The following is a 22,148-nucleotide window of genomic DNA, read 5'->3' as shown; positions in this document are numbered from 1 at the left end:
CATACGGTCAAGGCAAGCAAATGAACAATGGTTAGTATAGTGATCTACTTGTCCAGGAAAGCCCAAGTTAACACCGGGGGACATCTATCGCACGTATGTCAATTTCCCGTAGCTTGAATCCACCCGTCTGTCAGACCAAGTTCGAGATCATGTTCTGCAAGCGCTGGGTGCGAAAGTGAGTGATCACAAGGGTCACGGCAGCAGGAAGATCGACAGCATAGTTAACAGGATAGTTTGCACTTTTATCAGCAAATAGAAAGCGATAGGTCATGTAGGCGGTCAGGAGGTTTCACCATTTGGACTATTACCTATCGTCAGTGAGTTAGAACTGGTCCCTGATCCGCTCCTTAGATGCCTCTTAATGATACTTCTCAGAGCGGGTTACACATTCATATCAAGAGCTCAACGAGAGGTGAAGATTGTTGGGGACTACCTCCGAGTACAGTATCAGGAGCTGGTTTCACTATAATTGGGGCTTCCCACAACTTTGGAACACTGTATCATCTTGAGTAGAGCATCATTCTCTCACTTAACACTGATTGGTTCAAGTTTGATGAGCTGGGGTTGTCCTGGTTGTGGAGGGGGATTTGCTATAGCGAAGCAAATGCTGCTGCCGGAATTGAAGGATAGACCCATTCATACATTTAGTCTTTTGCCTTACTGCCGATTGAACAAAGCGAGAACGTTGCATCTCATTGAGAAACTGTCAAACACGAGTATCCAGGAATGAGATACTCAACATTAACCCCCCCCGTTTCATCAGGGCCTGAACCTTTCAAAGACAGCAAAGCGCAAACTGCATGTAATAAGCAATTGAACATTGTCATGATTTGCATTATTCCTCACATTGATTTTTGGTACTGGCAACAGAGTGTAAAATCACGATGGGAAATTGGGATTTTGTGAAAAATAGTTGGCGAAGTCTCTGAAGATGGCGCCTGATCCTCCTGAAACGTTTCCAAGTTCGCCCCCCATCGGTTGTCTTCCGCTCATACCTGATCCCGAGAGCATTGACATTAGGTTTGAAGTGAAATTCGTCAGGAAGTTGCCGAAGAACTGAGTTATATCACCGCCAATGAACTCGAACATGACCTCCATGAAAGAAGCGTCGAGGACTTCCTTCGTGACTCTGTCGAAGCCAAGAGCTGCATCTGGTTTGCTCCGGAGCGCGAACTTTACCAATTCCTGCACAGTGAGACTGCTGATATCCGTGTTGGGATCCGTCGAGAAAAGACGCTGAAGCTCCGTGGTGATCTTTTCCGCCATTGGCTTAAGCCAGTGGCGGGCCACACACTCTCTGTCAGCCTCAGGATTGCCGAAGCGCGGATCCATCGCAACATATTTATTCCACTCGAGCAAGCATTCAAGCTTCCAATATTTGACGAATCTGAGTGGGGGAGCATGTCCTCCGAGGAGCGTGGAGGCATCTGTTTGAAGATAGCGCTCCAAGACTTCTTGGGCTTCCTCCCACTTGCCGACTGCGGCAAAGTTCCGGGCCTTCGCCAGGAACAACTTGAGAATCAGGAGATCGGTGCCCTCAGTATCCTCTCGTGTGCCTTTCTTCCAGCGGAGGTAAAGCTCAATGGCTGTATCAATATCGGCAAATTGGATCTTAACGATTTCCTCCATCGACAATGAACCAGTACAGCCGTGTTCTACCTCAATCACCGATAACGCGTGAGTTAGCATTCCGATGCTGCTAACCTCCCAGGCCCCAGGAACCTCCATGGACCTTTGTTGATTGACAATCTTCTGCAACAGTTTCAGTCGTTGGCGGAGATCAGTAACGAGGAACTTGGCATGCTGTGGGAACTTGCGCGACATCCAGTGAACCAGCTCGAAAGCGGACTCGAACTCGCTAGCTCCAGCCCTTCGAAATTCCCGAGCTGAGTCAGCTTCACCAAGCTCTCGGGCCCATCTCAAGGCGACAAATCGCCAGTTGTAGAGATGGTCTTCATCCTGCACTTCCTGAAACCACCCCAACCTGTCCCGTTCATTTGCCCGGTTCTCGCCAATATTTTGTTGCCAGGATATGATTTGCCAGACATATGCCCTGCGTGCCGTACTCCGTTCATCTAGGGGTTTGAAAGCCCTTGCGAGCAGAGTGAATAAAGGATGAATATGGTAAGCGTCAGAAGCAGATCCGTTCCGGCGAACAATACGTGCATCGTCGAGTATTCCCGCGAGGCGGAGGTCCCTTGCTACCTCGGGCCATAGCCTCTGAAATTCTTTAATCACTGGAAGCGCAAGGACTTTTTGCCCTGTTTCGTCTGAGCACCATTCGCTCATCTTCATGTCGTTTTCGTTGGGTAGGTGTAGAGCACCATAGTACATAGTGAGATTCAACGGCATCAACGTCCAGAACGGTGCCAAATCTGTTGCTGTAATCTGAAAGGAAGGAGGCGCAGAACGCTTCCAGCCAAAAATGCTCATGATTGGATCCCATAACGAGGTATTCGAAGTCCACGTTCGTTGGTGAAGCAAGGAAATGGTGCGGCCGATCCGTGATTTCATCAGCTCTCGCTTAAGCCCGTTATTCTGCCCGACGTCGAAACCATACATCAGCTCTGAGAACAGCGTCTTTGCATCGTATCTCATGTCCTTGAGTGCGGGAACAAGACACTTGACTGCTGCAGGAATTCCTTCGAAGAGAGTGATTACCCGATGCAGGTGATCAAGATTGTCTCGCTGGTAGAAGGCCTCGGGTACTGCCTCAGCGTTGCCGAATGCTAAATTCTCCAATAACGTCATGGAGAACGGGAGAGTCAGACCAGAGATGCGGTACTTCACTTCACACGTCCGCAGGAGATCGCTGTTCGCTAGCCGAGAAACAACCACAATCTTAGTCTGAGTCGTCAGACGGAGCATTGTCTGGATGAGTCCGATAAGCCTGAGTCGAAAGCCCCAGCCTCTTGGCGTGCCATAGACGGAGCCGGTTGATTCTATGTAGTTGAAGTCCTCAACGCTGTCCAACACAATCAAGTATCTGCCCTCGTTAAGCGCTCTTAAAATTGCATCTTGCGTAGTGTCTGAAATTCCGAGGCGACTGGCTAGTGTTGCCAGGACAGAATCGAGGTCGTTGTGCACATTATCAGCCTGGTCTGCTTCATCTGTTGATTCAGCGTCGAAATCAATATAGACGCAGCCATCGACAAATCCAGAAAGCTTTCACCACTGGCAAGCATAACGCAACAATTTTGACTTGCCCACACCACCCTGGCCGTGTACAATTAGCATTCGATTTGCAGTGAGCAGCATTTCCATCGCAACAAGGTCGTAGTCACGTCCTAAAGGCATCAACGGGAAGGATCTGTCGGTGAGTTCGATGGCTCTTGTGACATCGGGTTGTGTTGCGTCATTGAGAGGTATCGAGCTGCCACTAGAGGTTGGTACTGAGGTGTAAAGAACAGGGGCGATGTAGTCTGACAACTCCACGTTGAATCTGTAAGACGCTTTTCGGGATTTGCTTTGACGCAGTGCCTGGCGCCCAATCTGAGTGGCTTCACCAAATGTTGATCCTCGCACCAGAGAGATATAAAACGATGTCAGAAAGATTTTGAGAGCGTCATTGCCAACTTTGTACGCCATCTCCAGCACAGATTCAATTCCAAGTTGTAAGAGTATTTCGGCCAGCTTCGCTCCAGTTTCCGGGTTGCGAACACCAGTTGGCTCACAACTAAAAACAACTTGCTGAACACCAGCCAGGGCCAACGCTTTACCGACATCTTCTGCCTTTATCCAATCCGGCCGATCTATGGATTTGTTGTCAGCCTGTAGGCACCCAAACAGGATGGCGGAGTGCCCGAGCTGGATGCTCCAGTGGGTGTCAAAATGAACCAGATCATATTCAAACTTGTGTTCGGCTAGGTGGCTGCAAAAATGCTCCCATGTAGGAGGTCTGAGAATGTGTAGCCGGATGTTGAGGCCAGGGTTCGTTCGCGAGAGATGATCAATCAGTGCAACCAAAAGTCCAGAGAGGACGAGCTGGCAATCTGTGTTCTTCACAGGCTTCGGTCGCCAAGAAATAAGAAGCACCCTAAAAGTTCCTTGTTTCTGTCGTTTGTTGGCTTCATTGGAGTGGGCTAAGTGGGGATAATTCCAGGGAATTGATTATCCAAACTAGACAGTTGTCACATGGACACAGCAGTCCAACGAGAAGAAATATCCTTGACAGTCGACATATAGAGCACCAGTGACACAAGAACTGAGAAGGGCAAAGGCATATCTGATTGGTAGAGCCCGGAAAATATGAGGGGGTTGGCAAGAATGAGTCAGATAACCTTGCCACGCTGAGGAGAACCCCTGAAGATTGCAGGAGACCGCGAGGTACTCATGAAGGCAAAGGGATTTTATAAGGGGAGCTACTTGGACACGACGAAGGATTTCTCTTTGGCTTTCTTCTCCCCAACACAAGAACACTGAGGACCAAGAAAGATTATTACACGTAGTAATTGACTTCGCTGTGCACCCCACATCGTCAGTGGCCATCATCTAACACATTTGACCCATTGTCGATCCCTGTCTGCACCAGACAAAGTCACCCGTTACACAGTTTTGTATCTGATTATGAGTCGCTGGAGAGGTGATGGTTTTGGGGATGCTGTATCCAGCGAGGAGAGATAACAGGGCGGCGTAGAATAAGAATAGGTCGCCTTGTCTGTTTTCTCGAGCGGGGCCGTGAAGCTCGAGTTGTACTCTCCTGTTCTCAAAAACTTGGTACGAGTGCCCAAAGGCTCTGGGGTCCAGACACCCTGCCATAGGGTTATCCTGTAGAGCAATAGTTGTAGCAGCTCTTTCACAAACATTTCGATGGCAAGACTCCCTATAAGGTGGCGTGCATACTCGAATGAAACATTCTGGATGACAAGAGACAAGTCGAAAGTTAAGTCGAGCATTTCCACTCCTTGTTCTGTGACTATGCAGACTATGGCAAGTATCAGCTCGAATCCTTGCGTATCACAACAAAATTGCAGTCAATGAAGCGAGGTTTATCTTGGTGGTCAATGTATGAAAAGCGGTTTTTGGCATATTTAGGCGACTAATAACCTGGTCATGATCCATCAGGGTTCGAATTATAGTGAACCTTGAAAGGGAACTTTTACAGGGCCAGATTTACATACTCTCCACCACCTTCCAGAACAGCGGTTGCAACGGATAACTATGAGAGGAGGGAATATGCTTGACCCTGGTCCTAATCGATATACAGTTGCGTTTCTGACGGCACATCCATCGCTTATTGAAGGAGTTTGGCCAACCTTCTATCGTCCACCTGGCGGCTCATGGGGAGATTATAAGGAAGATGTCGCCATATGATTTTGAAAGGCAACAATAGAATATATAGATTAGGCACTGGAGATATAACACATAAATTCGGACTTGGTGGGTATGCAAAGCCTTGAGTAGATGGTCCGCAATCCACTCTGTAGGAGCTTTAACCAAAGTTGAACCGCTCAGTATCTCCTTATCGTAACTCTCATCTAGTCAACACCTCCCCCCAACGTCCCTCACCGTCGGTCGTTTCAATCAACATTCTCAAGCTTCGGCATTTGCATCTTTATTCGCTCAATAAGGCAAATCTGTAAGTGCAACTTGAGTTTAGATTTCAGATTGCTAACATTTTGCCTAAAGGGGTATCCCGACTGCCATCACACGGGTCACCAGAGATAGAATGATTGTGAACAACACAAATACGTGGTTGATCCCGGAAGATATATGGAGCCACACGACCGAATGAGCCAGCACTTTCATACCTCCACAGTCGCGGCCAGTTGCGAGAGCGCGAGTCGGTCAAACCCTAAGAATAACCCAATACTATTTGTAAGTCAGCCTGGAATCTCAGTGCCTTACCACCCACAGTCCCTATGATGACTATGTAAGCAGGCGCCCCAAGTTGGGACGAAATGTAAATGAAAAGATAACAATGTTAAAAAGAAGAGTCAATCCGAACACTCACAGCCAGTCATGGTCATGCCGCATGGGAATGCCATATTTACATTGGGATAACCCACCGCATACTCTGTACCACCACACCAATCAAGGGTCTTAACGTGCTGACTTCGGAATCCTGGCTTATAACGTTGGTCAGGCCGTCTTTGACGCTTCGTTCATCAGGAACAAGCTACATGCTGAAGGGACTATTTAATATTCATCGGACGCGGCGTTCGAAGAAGACACGGAAGTTAGTTGATCATTATCCAAATTTATCAAAAATTATTTTAATTATTAGTAGATCTCCATAACCCCCATTATCCTTACTCAAAAGCCAAGCGATGAACCCTCACTTCCCCAAAAAGAGACCCCCCTAAACTAAACCTTAATCCCCCACCTTCCCTCCAATCCCTTCTCCCTCATCTCCCTCCGAACTTTAATCTCCCTCGCAGCCGCCAAAAACCCCATGCCCAACAATATCGCCGCCCCCGCAAACGCCTGTGCCCCATAATACTTCCCTCCACAGCTCTTCACAATCGCCCCGGCAATCGGCGGCCCCGCCAGCGTCGCAAAACTCACAATCGTAAAAATCATCCCCATCCGCACGCCCGCCTTCTGTAAGTCCGTGGTCAACCTGCTCGCTCCCGCAGGGAAGAGGGATTGTATGCCTCCCGCAACAGTGCCATAAAAGATGCACCAGACGTACAAACCAGTGGTAGATTTCACGGCCATCCAGCAGAGCATGCAAATGCCGGCAATGCCCGTCACAGGGACAAGCATGTTGAGCGTACCGACGCGGTCGGCGATGTGGTTGGGAAGGAGACGGCCTGGGTATCCGACGGCGTTCATGACCATGAGGAGGTTGAGCGAGTCGGTGTAGGAGAGGCCAATTATGTCGCGGGAGAAGGAAGCGATGTAGTAGAAGGCGAAGTACAAGCCGAGGAAGAACTGTTTTTTGTCAGCAACTAAACCCCCCCCCGGCCCCGATATTTGTGCCAGAACACTTACCAAAAAGCTCCCAACGGTATAAAGTGTATATTCCCCATCCAAAAATGCCTCCCAATCGATCAACGGCCCTGTGCGCCTCGGTGGAACCCTCTGCTTCAGCCCCAACCCGGCCGCCACAAACGTCGCAATTTGGACATACCCAATCGCTCTAACCGCCTGCACAAAACCTTCGCCATCCTCCCCCTTCACCATAGCCCGCACTATTCCCGGGAAGATCAACCCACCCGTCGCACTCCCCGTGGCAACCATCGCGATAGCCAAACCCCGCCGCTTCGCAAAATATGTCGACACAGTCGAAATACATGGACAGAACAGGAAGCCGTTCCCCAAGCCAACACACACTCCTTGTGCAAGCAACAACTGCCAGTAGGTCTTTGCCACAGAGGCTGTGAAGATGCCCACGATCTGGAGCGCGACGCCGATACAGTAGACAAGACGAAAGTATCCTGCGTCCGTGGCACGGCCGGTCAACGCGCCGACGAAGAAGAGGAGAAAAATGTCGAGGGAGCCGATCCAGGAGATGTCGGAGGGCGTGTGGGAGGGCAGACGGGCAGTGTAATAGGTTTGGAAAAGGCCGAAGGAGTTGATGATGCCCCATGTATTCATGACGACAAGGTGGGCGGAGGCGACTGAGCAGTTAGCATGTTTGGTTGGGAAGTAAGGGTCAAGGGAGGGGTCTTACCCGCCATCCATGCTCTCATCCCTCCGTCTGGCGGAGGTCCGATATCACCGGTCTTGGTGCTCACTTTGCTCAGGACACGACTTACGACCTTGGATAACCCCCCTCCATTCTCTCCATCAGACTGCCCCTGACCTGCGATCTCATCCTCTCTCCTCTCTAGCTGGGCGTCATTCATCTTGGGTCCTTCGGTATCATCGCTTGAAAACCCGGCTATTTCCCCCCTGACGCTCTGCTTTTCCAAGTCTGTCTCGACTGGCAAAGGGGGCGGTGTTAGTGCTGAAGGCGAGAGAGGCATCGAGATCAGGTCGGCCCGAGAAGAAGGCTGTTCCACATCGGAATTATCGGAGCTGTCTTTGGATGGTCCTCGCATGGTGGGAACTTGTCAAACTCCCTGCAGTCGCCGATGCGCCGTGCAGTCAAGACATCCGATACCCACGGACTTCAGGGGTTATGCGGCTCAGTGACAGCTAGGGAATGATGTCTTCTCTTAGGCCTGGAAAATCCGTCAAAGATCCTTTCTCAATATATGAACACCACTCACCCATCCAGACAGTCAAGATCCCATAGAGCAAAGAGTCATTGAGAAACTCGATGACTCCCAGCTCTAGTTAAAGCTGCAGGGATTCAGCGAGCTTCGCGCTTCGGCCCTCGGGCCCGGCGGAGCTCGGCTAAAATCATGTTTTAGTGTGCTTGTTAGCTCCAACATCAAGTTTGCCAACCAGGAACACAGCGTTCTAGAAGCCCACGAGCGGTGTGATTTATCAAAAGATGCTGCAAAAATCTAGCCCTCCAGTGGAGTCAAGATGCCACGAGCCGTTGTGGACCAAGCTGGATGTTACCCCGGACTCATGTCCGCGGAGACATCATGGATCTGCCTTTCAAAGGGCGCGCTGCTGTGCTCCACCAAAATCTTGCCGCTCTTCCGTCTGCCCGTCCTTGCTGCACACCAGCCATAGTGCAATTGGTTTTCTGTCAGTCGAGGATATGTTTTCCCGGACACACAAATTCTCCATCATGTGACAAAAGCCAGAAACAAGGAAGAACTTGTTGGATAATTGACACTTACATAATCCAAGACTTCCACACGGGGCCGGGGCGGAGATCGACGATCACCGACCAAGTGGATACCGGAATCCACCCCGATCCGATTCTCGGCCCGCCATAACGTCGACTCGCGACTGACCCTCAGCGTCAACCTCACAAGACACGTAAAGACCCAAGGAACCAAGTGAGCGGCAAAGCTGCTTCTCTATTATTACAGTGCGCCAAAAGATCTTAAGTTGACAATTCCATTACCTCCTCGACTCCCCGCCTATATTTTTTACTCGTGCCAAGATTGGTTAATTTGCGATACAGTAACGCGCACTCAATAGCCCACAGTGGTCAACAGCAATTAGAGGACATGCAAAGAATAGTAGTGTGTAATAGAGGTGTCAAACAAAAAGGGAAAAGAACAGATGGAGATCAGAATCTACCTTAGGCATGAAGCTGACGAGAGCCCCAGCGCATGTAACGGCGGGGCTTGCCAGGGAATGACTTGGGAGAGTTATTCGTCATGGTTCGGTCAGGTACCTTGGCTCGGCATGCAGCGGCATTGCATCCAGTGTCGGCCCAAGAGATCTGGATATCATCAGCCCACCAGGCTTGTGCCTGAGCGGGAGAAGATAGGGTGATGTTAACGGCAGTGAGGTTGGTGAAGGTCGATGCCGTAATAGGGTCCAAAATCTGACGTCTGAGCTCGCAATCGGTTGCCGCCGGGCAAGCAGGGATCTCCAGTGTGGTCGCTCCCTGAACTGCATCATCAACCCCGTCCCAGTTCAACGCCGTCACTGTGAAGACGCAGGGAGCGTCCACGGAGTCACACCCTAGACTGATGCCTCGGAAGTTGAAGCGGAAGCAATCATTGCTGCGGAGCCAAGCTAGCCCGAGTTGAGCCACGGAGTGGTGAGAGTGATTGTGCTGCAAGAGCTGGCCTCCCGAGATCGGCTTGTACTTTACCGACGACGAAGACACAACACGGAGATCAGGGGAGAAGAAGAACCTGTGATACGGGAAGGGCACGGGTTGGGGACCGATCTCGCCGTTCGCACTCTTGTCGACAGACAGGGGCGGGATGTCATCAAACTGTGTTGGTCAGTAGCCGTCAATATGCACCGGCCTGGAAGCCACGGAGACATACCGTTAAGACAACACTACCGCGATCTTCTTCAGCCCCGCATTTGGCGACATAATCGGGAGAGACCTCTCTGGAGATGGTCATCAGGGAAAAAACCGATGACTTAGGCTGGTGGATGCTCAGCGGCATCGGCGGGATTGTGGGCAGTACAGATGGAGTGAACGTTGAGACAACGTTGCTTGTAAGCGGGATAGTAGGGGTGATAGTGCCATTCAATGTTGATGAGACATTAGTGGGGACTGAAACAATGCTAATCGTAAGAGGCACAGGTGGTATAGTGCCATTGAGCGTGGTTGAGATTTCAGATGACAGTTCAGCAGGCACACTGCTTGTAAGCGTTGCTGGAGGAGAAATGGTGCCATTTAATGTCGATGAGACCTCAGTTGGTAGGGTACTCGGAGCGCTGCTATTGACCCAAGACGTTGGAACAAATGGAGGTGGCGGGGAGCCGCTGATGGAGGTCGTCGTAGTGTGAGAGATCGTGCTGCTGGGACTTAACTCCGTGCCAGAGGACAAGTGGCTTAGCACTGAACTTGAAACTCCAGAACTGGATGATATGGAGCTGCTTGTCTGTTCAGGAGACTCGTGGCTAGTTGTGAGGTCCGGGGCCACAGACGATGAGAGCGTAGGAACTGTTGAGATGACTGGGATCGGGGTACTCAGTGAACTGGCAGGTGCGGTTGGAGCTGCTGAGGCTTCGGCCGATCCAGTGATGGCAGAGACAGAACTGACAAACGAGATCGTCGGCAGATTGACCGAGCTAAACGACCATGTCGGGATTGTCGGCCCATCAGTCAATGTGACTTCCGGAGTCGACAAGATAGTATTGGAATTAATCGAGGGAAGCGCCGAGCTGATGACAGGGGTCAGGGTGGAGGAGGGACTGTTAGGTAACGGCGCCACTGTGCTAAACTCGCTGTCTGACGACCATTCCCCACCATAAGCTCCGTCCGAACTTGGGAAGACATATCCGCCAAGCGTCGATGACCCTCCAAGAGAGGCGTGAGATGTGTGATGAGCCAAGCGATGGGATGACGTCGTAGAGTTGTTGCTGCACGAGGTGGTAGAGCTCGATGCAGAAGTGAACAACGGCAAAACGCTCGTCGAGGAAGTAGTCGAACACGAGGTGCTGCTCGGACCAGGAGGGGGCCAAACAGACACCTCTGTCGGCACAGGGTTCTCCTGAGAGAACGTCGATGTCTCGAGGCCTAAGACGTCGCTGGTGCTGCAGGATGTCGAAGAAGAGGGACTGCTAAAGTTGCCCGAAAACGATGGCGACAAGGATGTTGGGTCAACGAGACCAGTCGACAAGTCCGAGGATTCAGGCGGCAGCGCGGTTGTGATTGTCAGCTCCGTGGTGTATGTAAGCACGATAGTAGTGCCGTATGCTCCTGAAAGCGTAAACGTCCCAACCACCGGAGTGATGATCACGGAAGGCGATGGCGTGGGAGAAGAGCTGGAGGTTGGAGTGACGTCGACAGTAACTTCTGTCGTGACCACAATGACGGTCGAGCTGTCTGGGCCGAGCGGCACAGTTTGGGTGAAAGTCACCTCAGAGACTGCAACTGTGGATTCATCCGGACCCCCATAAGGCTCACCGCTGGCGGTAGTCAGCCAGGGATCAAAAGACGACCGACTGGAGGTGTTCGAGCCGTATGGCTGAGGCAGCGCGCCAGAAGCATTGGCAGCCGTGGTATGGTGACCATACCCTGTCTGTGTGGTCACGTCTGTAGCCCAGACAGGTTGGTCGTCCGTCACAGTGACGGTCAAAGTGAGAACACCATCATCTGGAAGATTGCTTGAAGGTCCTCCGTAGACAGTGTCACCAGTGGGGAACAAGAGAGAATCAGTTGTCTCCCAAACAGTAACAGTCACAATTGTATCCGGAGCTGATGAGCTCACGGCAGCAACAGAAGAGATAGAGCTCGGGGAGGCAGACCAGAATGGGGTGTAAGTGCTTTCACTAGGCGTTGACAGGGGAGGGATCGTGTAGGTGACGGTATAAGTGGAAGACCCTCCAGGAATGGTGTAGGTCACGACGACCACCGACGCGCCGGAACTGTCATACCCTGTCGGCCACGGCTTGCCAGGAGAAGATGGCGTGGCAGTGAGCTCTTCAATCTCCGTGACGGTCACAACGGTAGCTCCTTCATCACTCGTCCAGATAGATAGAGCATCTTGAGACGATACAGTAGAGGAGTGGTCGTCAATAGCAGTGATTGTGGAGATGCTCTCCCAGCTATTCGTCCAAACTGTCCACCAGTCATCGTCATCATCATTGCCATCGTCATCCGGAGCACTCGTTACAGTCACGGTCACAGTTCCTGGCTGAGAGCTAATTGGAATGTTGTAGGTTGGTGACGATGGCTCAAACACCGAAAGCGTGAGAGTGAAGACGCTGTCTGAGACTGTCGATTGGGCTGCACCGGACGTCACTGTGACGGTGCCGATTTGTGCAGACGAAGTGCCCTGGGCAGGAATTGTGTAGGTGACGACGTCGACAGAAACGTCACTGGAGTCTGCATCGCTGGACGTCACTGGTCCAAGGATAGGAGATGACGGCGTGCCGAAGGTGCTGCTCTCTGGGAAAGTTGAGAACGGGTCAAATGCGGACGATACCTCTGGGGTAGACGACGGTTTCGAACCACCGAGGGTGAGGGTCCCAGTGAAACCGCTAGGAAACACAGGGCCTGGAGAGAGCGTATATGTGATCGTAACGGGACACTCTGTGTCCGAGGTCACAGTACTCGCACTTGAAGGACTGAACGGGGGACCAACAGTCACCGTGACTGGCGTCGGGGCTGGGACGTAAACTGTGACAGTCTGGATGGGGCCGCCAGCAGTGACAGCATCAGCTGACGAGGAAGTTGTATCCGTTGAGAATGTGAATGACCAGGACAAGGACGGCGTAACCGTAATAATAGAAACATCGGTAGATCCAGAATCTTCATCCGTGCAAGTCGTCGACTCAGAGCCCAGAGAGCTATCTCCCGGGAAGGGGAAAGGAAGAGCACTGGAGAGGCTCGACGGAGACGAGACACCAGCGGTGACTGTGATAGTGGTGGCCGTCTGAGGGTGGACTGTAATGGTGACGACAGTCACAGACTCCTCAGAAGTTGTGCAAGATGACAGTGCAATCTCATCCCTACGAAGGTCAGCAGTTAAATTTAAAGATCGAGCAAGAGTACTCACACTCGAGGCACCACCGCGGCGGTGGCCAAAGAGACCATGCCGCTTAGGCAGGCGATTGAAGTCCAGATTCGCATCTTCACGCCACACACACTTCTCCCCGAAGGGCTTGAGGAAACTCACTGAGACCTTTGGTGGAAATCAAGTAAAACGAGTGACTGAAAGGTTCAGCAAATGCCAGAGGATGTCGATGCGGAGAGTACAACGAAGAACGGAACCCTCTGCCGCGGTGGCCAAGGCTGAAGAGAAATCGGGAGATGGAGGGATGAGGACAAGTGAGCGGGATGGAGTTGGGGAAGAAGTCATCAGAACTTCACCATTTCACTCCTCAGCCGTCGAGGAAGGAAGATGGAAGCGTTCGCTCATGCCATCGCCGACAGCACACAATGGCAACTTAGAAGGAAAGAGCATTTCCTCGGTGCAACAATTCTAGACTCGACCAGAAATGGCACGATTCATTGCTAACACCTCTAGGGGAAGCTGCATCCCAGTGTTAGACTTGTTTGCATGCTCAAGCCCTTGGGCGTTTCTCCGGACCCGACATGAACATGAGGAAGACAGCAAACAAACCACTGTATCGAAACCCGACGCTCTCTGTACTCGACTGCCCAGTTGCATTCGTGCCTCTTCAATGCGACAGAGGTCACTGACAGAGCTGGTGGTCTTCATCTGCCGAATACGATACGGACTACCTGATGGCTGCTCCTTCCTCCATGCGGGATGTGGTACCAGGTGAACAGGCATTGACCAGGCCACAGTCTGGCTACCTTGCCATCCCCGCGGCTTTGCTCTGACCCAAAAAAAGCATATTCCAACGGAGCTGAAAATGAACCCACCTGGGAATCATGTGAAAGCAAAATTTGGAAAAGCCAATTTGCGTCCTTGTGCATTCTCCTCGGTGGGCAAGAACGAGCGCCTTCTTTCCATACGGTCTGGTCCAATGAGAGGGAGTTGACGGCAGAGGCCCTTGATTTTCCGGACACGAGAGGATAAAGGCTCGTAGACAATAACCGTGGATAGAGACAGGGACGAATCACATGTCGTATCCAGAGTCTGCGGTCGACAGGTAAGTGATTTCGGGAAAAGAAGTACGCTAAAAGCAGGTTGGCCCAGAACAAATTCACTCTGTCAGACCGGATCATCATGATAAACCGGCCCATCGACCTCCTCATTCCACACATCCTCAGCCGTAATCGGCCGCCCAATCCTAACCCGCGCCTGCTCCTCTAACCTAGCTGTCCACATCGCGGCCCCAGCCGCCGTGGTAAGCAAGAAAAAGAAGCTCAAAATCGGCACCAACTCCAAAACCATGGCGACTGTCCCAAACCAGAGGTACTCCCACCTACGCAGCTTCCACTCCCTCTTCTTTTCTCTCCTGTCCAGCCCGCGCAGAACAAACCACCTGTGATGAGAGAGCTTGCCCAGCCGGGAGCCAGTAATCATGATGAAGGCCACGTTGCCGATATATGGGATCAGGTTGATCGGCAGACAGATGATCAGCTCGATGATCTGCTTCCAGCTGAAGGGCCAGAACTCAGCGCGGCGGGTCGGTTTGCCGAGCATGCGGACTGCGTTTGGGGCGTCGACGAAGATGATGCGTTGGGGGGCGATCAGATCGGTGTAGCCATAGTTGATGAGGGTGGCCTGGGGACGCAAGTCAGCGAATTGGCTTCCGAAATTGTCAGACTTTTGGCAAAGCTTACATCAAAAATATCCACCTGACACTCATCCACGAAGAACCCTTCAAAGAGCGCCTGGATAATGACCTGCCCCTCACCCAACACCAAAACCGTCGTATTGATAAATGCGCTCGCCGGGCCCTGGAATATAAGCATGAAGAGGTACTGCGGCAGGAATGTGAACGTAAACAGCAACAGGTACACGATGAACGAGATGATCGACAACGGGAGTAGTCGTCCGACGAACAGCGGATAAAACTCGGGGTGTAGAAGAAAGTACCAGATACCGCGGATAGGATAGGAGCCTGCTCGGATCGCGCGACGGATGTAGCGGACAGAGGTATAGATGGGTCGAAGGACTGGCACGAGGAGCAGAGACCGCGACCTGGTCGGGCCGGTCGGCGCGGCTGGGATTGTTGGCGCTGCTGCTTGTGATAATGACATCTTGTATAGCGATAGCGATAAGGTGAAAGTAGGGCTGTTGTGAGCGCACCCATGCGAGATGTCAGTTGGTGATGTTCTTAGTTTTGCGTATGTGCCGGACCCTGGCCAACAAGGCCCCCTGGCGGGCCCCGCATTAGTACGTCATCGCGCCGACGGGATGAACACCAAGGGTTAGGGTTCTGTCCTGCCAGAAAACTGGCGTTGATCATGAGACGATTAGATTATAAAGTAACCGCAAGACGAAACCAAGACTTTTCTGAATGTCTTTCTTAAGGGTTTTAATGATCAGTCCAAACTCATATAGTACTTCTGCATTGAACGGACTGACGCAATGTGACGAACCCTAACCCTGTCCGGCACAGTCCGAAGGCTCAAGGGTGCGACATGTGGACTGCCCCGATGCCAGCAAAGAGGATACTTTTGTTCTAAGGGCTGTTGGGCAGACACGTTGATGTACTGGTATTTTCCTACTACCATAAATGCCTCTTTCGTGACTCGACTGAGCCTAAACTCATCCAGTCCCTCCACTTCCATTCCCCCCGGGAGCCTCACCTACCATCCGAACCCCTTGATTCCTCCCATCCAATCCCTTACTGAACCGTAATTGTTGCCTGCCCCGCACTCCCCCATCCCCCATCAGCCGTATACCCCTCGACCGCCATCACCACATAATCATGCCACCCCAGCCTCATGCCCAGCTTAGCCCACTCATCAAAATGCCTTTGGGTGGTCACTGTCCCGCTAACCCTCTGTTCCTTTCGTACGCTCCAGAACTGCTGGAACGTCCGGGTCCCCTCAATTGACGGCTTATTGATGCGCCAGCTGGTGTAAATGTCGTAGTCTCCTTCGGGAGAAGTAAAATTGCCCATGTACGTCCAGGGTTCGTTAGGGGAAAGTTCGGCATGCGCTTCGATGATGTAGTACTCGATCAACGGGTTGCGCGTCCAGCCGTAGACTGCCAGATAGCCGGGTCCGGTGGCGTTGTAGGTGCCGAAGTAGGTGATTACTCTATAGCTCGTTAGTCTTCGTTGGGCCGATGGGAAAGGGGGTAAGAGAGAGGGAGGGTATGTAGTTACCGTGCACCACCCGTCGACCAGCCTTTACCACACACGAACCCACCCTTGCTATTCCAGGTCGCGCTGAATTGTCCGCCTGGGCCGTTCACGCAGCGCACGTTGCTGCCGCCTTCGGACCAGTTTTGGAAGTAGTACCCTCCGCCGCCCCATTGGCGTGGGGAAACATCTCGAGAGGGAAGGTGGTTTTGGTTTGAGATGGGGGAGGTAAGAGCGCCGGAGGCGAGGAGGGAGGTTGTGAGGAGAGCGAGTTTGACCATTGTGGGTATTCGGACTGTGGCGTTGGCGAAGTCGTCAAGAGTGTGCCGTTAGAGCTTCACGGATCGTGATGTCTTCTGTCCTGAGAGGAAAGTCGAGGTTCTTTTATCTTTACCTTATTTCACCATTTTCATCACCTCGACGCATCAGCCGACATCTCTGCTGCCAACATGCTGGGAAAAGAGTCAGCCTCATTGTTTCCTTATACAAGGTTCATATTCTATCGTTACATGCCTTCATTATCGTCCTCACTTTCATTTTTTGCAGACGCCAACATTAGATGAATTATAGATGAAGTTAAGTCGAGTTCATGTCGCAGCCCTAACCAACAGCGATTTAGGCTGAACCCATCTCCACGATCACTGGGGAATCCTTCTGTCCGTTGACAAGAGTCCACCAGTAACAGTTGAAGGACATCAATGTTATGTCAGGTGTTGTATAGTTCTAGACATGGAAGCTGTATCCATAAACTCTCCAGTTTTGCGGGGTGCATCTAACTGCCGGCGCGCAGATCGAGCGGGACGAGGTCTTGTCTCCTCGGTATTGTTACCTTCTCCTGTTCATCCGCACCAATGGGGTTACAACCTCAATGAAAGCATCTCAAACAAGCCAGGTTTATAATTAAGGGTGTGGGAAATAACTGTTTCCACGGGACCTGAGCTCTTCGAAGCTGCAAACTGGAATGGTGCGCATGGAACAAAGCTTTCTACCATTGCATCAGAGATAAGCTTGATTCTGTTCGCAAAGAAACCACACTGAACACAGCATTGGTAGTAATTAGACGGGAGAGTCAGGAGGAAGACGTGATGGCGCTTATGTGTTTTTCCCGAGATTCGATGCTACACAGGGGTCGGAAGCTTCCTATTAGCCGGTACCTGGTACTGATGGAAGGGACCAACAAAGTCCTGATTATACCCAGCCAATCACTTCGTGGACAGTTGACCTCGAAGATTGTGTCCTCATTGGCTTAGTTAGCCCATTCTTTGAGCTATTGTCAAGTTGATTCGCGAGTAGTTTACTCGTGATTGTTCAAAAAAAGGAGGTTAAAGGAATGTCAGAGAATTTGTGCCTCAAGACGGGGAAACACTGCAGGGGAAAACGAGCAACTTAACTGGGTAGGGGTTCGACCATGTTCAACACGCTAGGTACCTAACTCTTTTCTTGAGGGTTATCGATGACCCAAAAATGGAACCTACAGCTGTTCAACAAGTGCAAGATCCACTCTCAATCAACTACCCACAACCCAAGACCAAAATTGGACCAATTCCACTAAATGCTGTGGAACGAAAAAGAAACTCGGATACGGGGAGTCGAACCCCGGGCTTGCGAGCACTCGAATTTGAGAGTCGCAGATGTTACCGCTACACCATACCCGATCTGAATCGTGTATGCTTCCGATCTTGCATACTGGAGCCGACCAGAATGAGCAATTTGTTAGGAGAATGCAACTTTTGCTTCGGTAGGAGAGGCTGTGATAGGTGCTGAGGTGTGGAGTCAGCGCCCTGCCCCCTCTGTTAGTGTTTAATCAGAAGTTGGGGTTGAGGTAGGGGGAGGATAAAAGAAGACTGCGCCTTTTGGAAGATATTGCTGCGGCTTGTAAAGCGAATGATGCGAGCTTGAGATTTGTGGAGTATGTGGCTGGCAGGTGGTGTAGGTGTATGGGACATCGAGGAGTTTTTCGGTGTCAGGGTTTAGTGCCTTAGCAATACTCGGGAGAACCATCTTGATTGACCCGACTTTTTCTTATTTTGCATATCTTCTCACTCCTCGTCTCCAGCTCCAAAGATTTTTTTCCCCCAATTCCTCAAATCATAGTCATCACACCAAAGTCCAAAGTCCAGCTTCGACTCCCAGTTCACAAGTCCACACCTCAAATTTATTCTTCAAAATGAAAGTCTCCTGCCAATGCGGCACCATCACCTTCCCCCTCCGCTCCCCTCCCCTCTCTGTCTACCATTGCCACTGCACCCAATGCCGCAAACAGTCCTCCTCCGCCTTCGGCACGTCAGTGATCGTCCCTGCGAGCGACGTCTTCCCCTTGTCTCCCTTCCTCTCTTCTAACCTTGGCATCTGGACGCGCCCTGCTAACGAGGGCCGCACAATGGATTGCTACTTTTGCAAGACCTGCGGTGTGAGGGTGATGCATCGGCTGAGGGAGCCGGATGGCAGGGAGAGGGATGTGGTTAGTTTGAAAGGCGGGTGTGTCGAGGGGCTGGAATGGAAGGGACTGCCGCATATTTGGACGAAGAGTGCGGTTGTGGAGATTCCGGAGGGGGTGAGAACTTGGGAGATGGCGCCGGAGGGGCTTCCGTAGCCTGTAGGTGACTAAGGAGGGAGGATGAAGAACTGGTAAGAAGATAGAAGCCTTTGGAGTGGTAGAGATGAGGGAGTGATGGAATGGATGGATGATAAAGATGTTGGGCTGAAAAGGAGATTTCACGTCAATGTGCTGTTCTCTGGCTATCTGGTGAGCCATGTCTCCGTGATGACATTGATATATTATTAGCTTTGTTTGGATGACTCTTATAACCTGGAAGTAGGGAACATATCATTTTTGTTCCATTCAGCATTTGAGGGCGATAGTCTCGGTGATGTGGGAGGTTACCAACACTGCAGGCTGGAATGAATCTCGTCAGATCGCGTTATCGACTGCACAGACTCGCAATCACGCCTGTCCCTATCTCAGCCAATAGACGACGGCGATAGAAATATGGGGGTAACGGAGATAGCGGCTGGCCGCAGGCTAGCAAGGGATGATTTGTCCAACATATAAGACCTGGTCAACCACCTCTATGCCCGAGCCTTCCAGCCAGACTTACACTCAAAAGTCTCACAAATCCGGACAATCAGCCCTTTCAAGTAACAACACCATGGGTTCCCTTCCCAACCCTCCTTCGTCCCCCGGCCTCAATAACGACACCCTCCTCATTGCCATCCCACATCCCCCCGACCCTAACTGGATCGCCACCCAGGCTTCACGCCACCCAGGCCTCAAAATCCGCTGGTATGAAACCGAGCGCACTCTAGGCACCCCTCCGAAGCCTCTCCCAACCGATACCTTCGACGGCGTCACCCTAGTCTGCACCAACTGGCCGCAGCTCATTCCCCCCTTCGCCAATCCCAACATCCGCTTCATACAGCTCAGCTCGGCCGGCGCAGACCGCTGGGTAGATCACCCGCTGTATAAGGACCAGAATGTGATGTTTTGTAATGCTAGTGGTGTTCACGCGTAAGTTTCCCCTCCTTCCTCAGTATATGACACACACGTGCTCATGAATGATGAGTGACAAAGTCCCCAAATTGCCGAGTACGTTGTAGCCACCTACCTCCAGCACACACACCAACTGCTTCCCTATGCCTTCAACCAGCGCCTTAAATCTCACTCCAGGCGCTTGCTGCACTTGCCTGTGCACGACTCTCCCGGCCTGCGAGCCGGCATCCTAGGCTATGGGGCCATTGGCCGGCACGTCGCTCGCCTCGTGTCTGCCCTCGGCATGGAAGTGTATGCGTACACCCTACGTCCGAGACCAACACCCGAGTCGCGTCGGGATAACAGGACGTATCTTGTTCCAGGGACAGGCGATCCAGACGGTGTGATCCCTGTCAAGTGGTTCCACGGCGAGGAGAAAGAGTCCCTCAAGCGGTTCCTAGAGGAGGGGTTTGACCTCCTGGTATTAAGTCTCCCCCTCACAAAAGCTACAGAGTCTCTATTATCGACGGAACAATTTGACATCCTTGCCACAAAAGGCAAAGGGAAGACATTTATCGTAAATGTGGGGCGAGGCAAGCTTATTGACACCCAGGCGCTCCTGGAGGCGGTCAGAGGGGGGAAGATTGCGGGGGCGGCATTGGATGTGACAGATCCGGAGCCATTGCCGGAGGGGCACGAATTGTTGAGGGAGGAGAGGGTGTTTGTGACTCCGCACGTTAGTTGGGTGAGTCCGAGGGTTTGGGGGCGAGTGTTGGAGGTGTTGGGCAGGAATTTAGACGCTTTGGGGGGGAGAGGGGAGTGGGTTAACTTGTTGGAAAGGGGCAATCATCTCTAGCTGGGTGTTGCTGTGGATAAATAGGCCTGACGGTTTGCTAGACATGCTGGATATCACGGTGATGATGAGATAATTGATTACTGTTGCGCAGTGAAATAGGTTATTATCGGAATTAAACCAACGTCTTTGCTAGCAAGGACACTCCAGGTATCTTCCGAAATGCAGTGCTGCCAGAGCGTTCTTTCAATGCAAGCTTCACCATCTGCTCATGAAGTATCCTCCTGGCATCCCTCAAACCTTGCTTTGGGAAATGGCTTCGACTATGCATCTCCTTCAGTGTCCACCTACGATACCTTGATAAATTCGCACTTTCCATTCACCGCCTATGGTTCTTATTCCTCCCAACCCTGTCCCACCACGTTCTCTCCTTTCCCGGTACTCCTTAGCCATTTGCGATGCGCATTCGACCAATTGGTCCTCGTTCATGAAATCAATAGAATCGACGCCCCGCTAGAGATGTTAGTGAGGTGGGAGTTTACCAACGGAGTCTAGTTGGAATTCCCCCAACCCTGAGCCGAGGAACAATCTAACCGGGCTGGTGCAGTAGGAACGTAAAGAACCGATTGGTGAGCGTGGCGGTGGGAGGGAGTGTACCATCCGGAAATGGGATTTTCTATCATACTCGGGTGCGAGGAGTGGGGGCCTGCGGTCGCGTCACTCGGGGAGCCGGATCTTGTGGGGTTGTTGGGTAACCAGCGGCGTGAGTATATCAAGGAGGAGGAGGAGAGAGGGCGGGGGGAGACTGGGGCCGGAAGTAGTCGACGTGCGTGAGTTGGAGGGCCAGGAGTCACGGAGCGCCAATCCCGGTATAAGGGGTTATTTTGACGAAGATGAGGGGAAACATAAGAGTAGGTACGGTTTTTGGAGTCGAAAGAAGGGTAGTTGTCGTCAGAGAACATTTTTGGTGTTAATTGAAAGTTCGTTAAGTGTTGAGTTTAGGCGGTTTTATGTATCTTACTAGAGAGTTTGATGCTGTTGTCAAGGTTCGAAGGGGTAGCTTTGAGGGCGTATTTATGTTTACTACCGGTATCACTAGGCGTATATTTTCATTACCCACACTCCTCCTCTTTCTCTCTTGATCCTAGTCTTTGGAGTGTATCATGAGCAATGGAAAATCTGTAACCGAGAGGATGTTATGTTCTAAAGAAAAGTTAAAAATGCTAATCCTTCTACTTAATAGCACGCACTTGAGTACCTTGACTATGTCAATGCGGCATTACAGTACCAACCAAACATCTACAGGCAGTTCCTCAATATCGTGATGGATTACAAGAACCAGAGGTAGGTTGCGCCTAGACTGATCATGAGTATTCATACCAGACCCTCCAGTTAGGAATCCGTGTTTGACCGCCGTAGTTCACAGACTTGGCATGCTCGGAGCTATCCATCAAGTTTCTGATTTCTATGTCATGTATCCTGTTTTGATTCAGGGTTTGATTGCCTTCTTTCTGCCAGAGCTTCACATCGCGTGTGATGAGGAGATTGCAGAGAATGCTGTTAGTGTCACAGGGACACGGCAGTTCAAGGAGAAGAAGTATCCTTGACACTCGACATATAGAACACCAGTGACACAAGAACTGAGAAGGGAAAAGGCATATCTGATTGGTAGAGCCCGAGATATATGATGGGTGGCAAGGATGAGTTAGATAGCCTTGCCACGTTGAA

The 22,148-nt window shown here is 51.4% G+C and overlaps 6 protein-coding genes and 1 non-coding gene across 7 annotated transcripts; 2 read left to right on the top strand and 5 right to left on the bottom strand.

The window, feature by feature from the left end:
- Positions 1–879: 879 nt before the first annotated feature.
- Positions 880–2,868, bottom strand: CTHT_0049780 (uncharacterized protein; the record flags this gene model as incomplete). Its single annotated transcript, XM_006695267.1, has 1 exon — positions 880–2,868. One exon carries the CDS (start codon positions 2,866–2,868, stop codon positions 880–882), a length of 1,989 nt encoding a protein of 662 aa, XP_006695330.1.
- Positions 2,869–6,306: 3,438 nt separating this feature from the next.
- Positions 6,307–7,988, bottom strand: CTHT_0049770 (uncharacterized protein; the record flags this gene model as incomplete). Its single annotated transcript, XM_006695266.1, has 3 exons — positions 6,307–6,876; positions 6,937–7,565; positions 7,619–7,988. 3 exons carry the CDS (start codon positions 7,986–7,988, stop codon positions 6,307–6,309), a joined length of 1,569 nt encoding a protein of 522 aa, XP_006695329.1.
- Positions 7,989–9,094: 1,106 nt separating this feature from the next.
- Positions 9,095–13,060, bottom strand: CTHT_0049760 (uncharacterized protein; the record flags this gene model as incomplete). Its single annotated transcript, XM_006695265.1, has 3 exons — positions 9,095–9,742; positions 9,798–12,939; positions 12,987–13,060. The coding sequence occupies 3 exons, from the start codon at positions 13,058–13,060 to the stop codon at positions 9,095–9,097; spliced, it is 3,864 nt and encodes a 1,287-aa protein (XP_006695328.1).
- A 1,051-nt stretch (positions 13,061–14,111) lies between these two features.
- CTHT_0049750 (endo-1,4-beta-xylanase-like protein) lies at positions 14,112–16,439 on the bottom strand (the record flags this gene model as incomplete). Its single annotated transcript, XM_006695264.1, has 4 exons — positions 14,112–14,627; positions 14,687–15,140; positions 15,701–16,114; positions 16,222–16,439. 4 exons carry the CDS (start codon positions 16,437–16,439, stop codon positions 14,112–14,114), a joined length of 1,602 nt encoding a protein of 533 aa, XP_006695327.1.
- Positions 16,440–17,732: 1,293 nt separating this feature from the next.
- CTHT_0049740 lies at positions 17,733–17,813 on the bottom strand. Its single transcript is given in 2 exon segments — positions 17,733–17,767; positions 17,778–17,813. It is a non-coding gene; the product is annotated as a tRNA-Glu (tRNA).
- A 512-nt stretch (positions 17,814–18,325) lies between these two features.
- CTHT_0049730 (uncharacterized protein) lies at positions 18,326–18,751 on the top strand (the record flags this gene model as incomplete). Its single annotated transcript, XM_006695263.1, has 1 exon — positions 18,326–18,751. The coding sequence occupies one exon, from the start codon at positions 18,326–18,328 to the stop codon at positions 18,749–18,751; it is 426 nt and encodes a 141-aa protein (XP_006695326.1).
- A 556-nt stretch (positions 18,752–19,307) lies between these two features.
- On the top strand, positions 19,308–22,027 carry CTHT_0049720 (oxidoreductase-like protein; the record flags this gene model as incomplete). The annotated part of the gene is made up of 4 exons (XM_006695262.1): positions 19,308–19,666; positions 19,826–20,372; positions 21,664–21,764; positions 21,847–22,027. The coding sequence occupies 4 exons, from the start codon at positions 19,308–19,310 to the stop codon at positions 22,025–22,027; spliced, it is 1,188 nt and encodes a 395-aa protein (XP_006695325.1).
- Positions 22,028–22,148: the final 121 nt, after the last annotated feature.

This window comes from Thermochaetoides thermophila (genome assembly GCF_000221225.1).
Source record: "Thermochaetoides thermophila DSM 1495 unplaced genomic scaffold scf7180000011819, whole genome shotgun sequence".
Taxonomy (NCBI): domain Eukaryota; kingdom Fungi; phylum Ascomycota; class Sordariomycetes; order Sordariales; family Chaetomiaceae; genus Thermochaetoides; species Thermochaetoides thermophila.
Note: the sequence above shows the minus strand (reverse complement) of the source record. Positions and strands in the feature narration are given on the sequence as shown.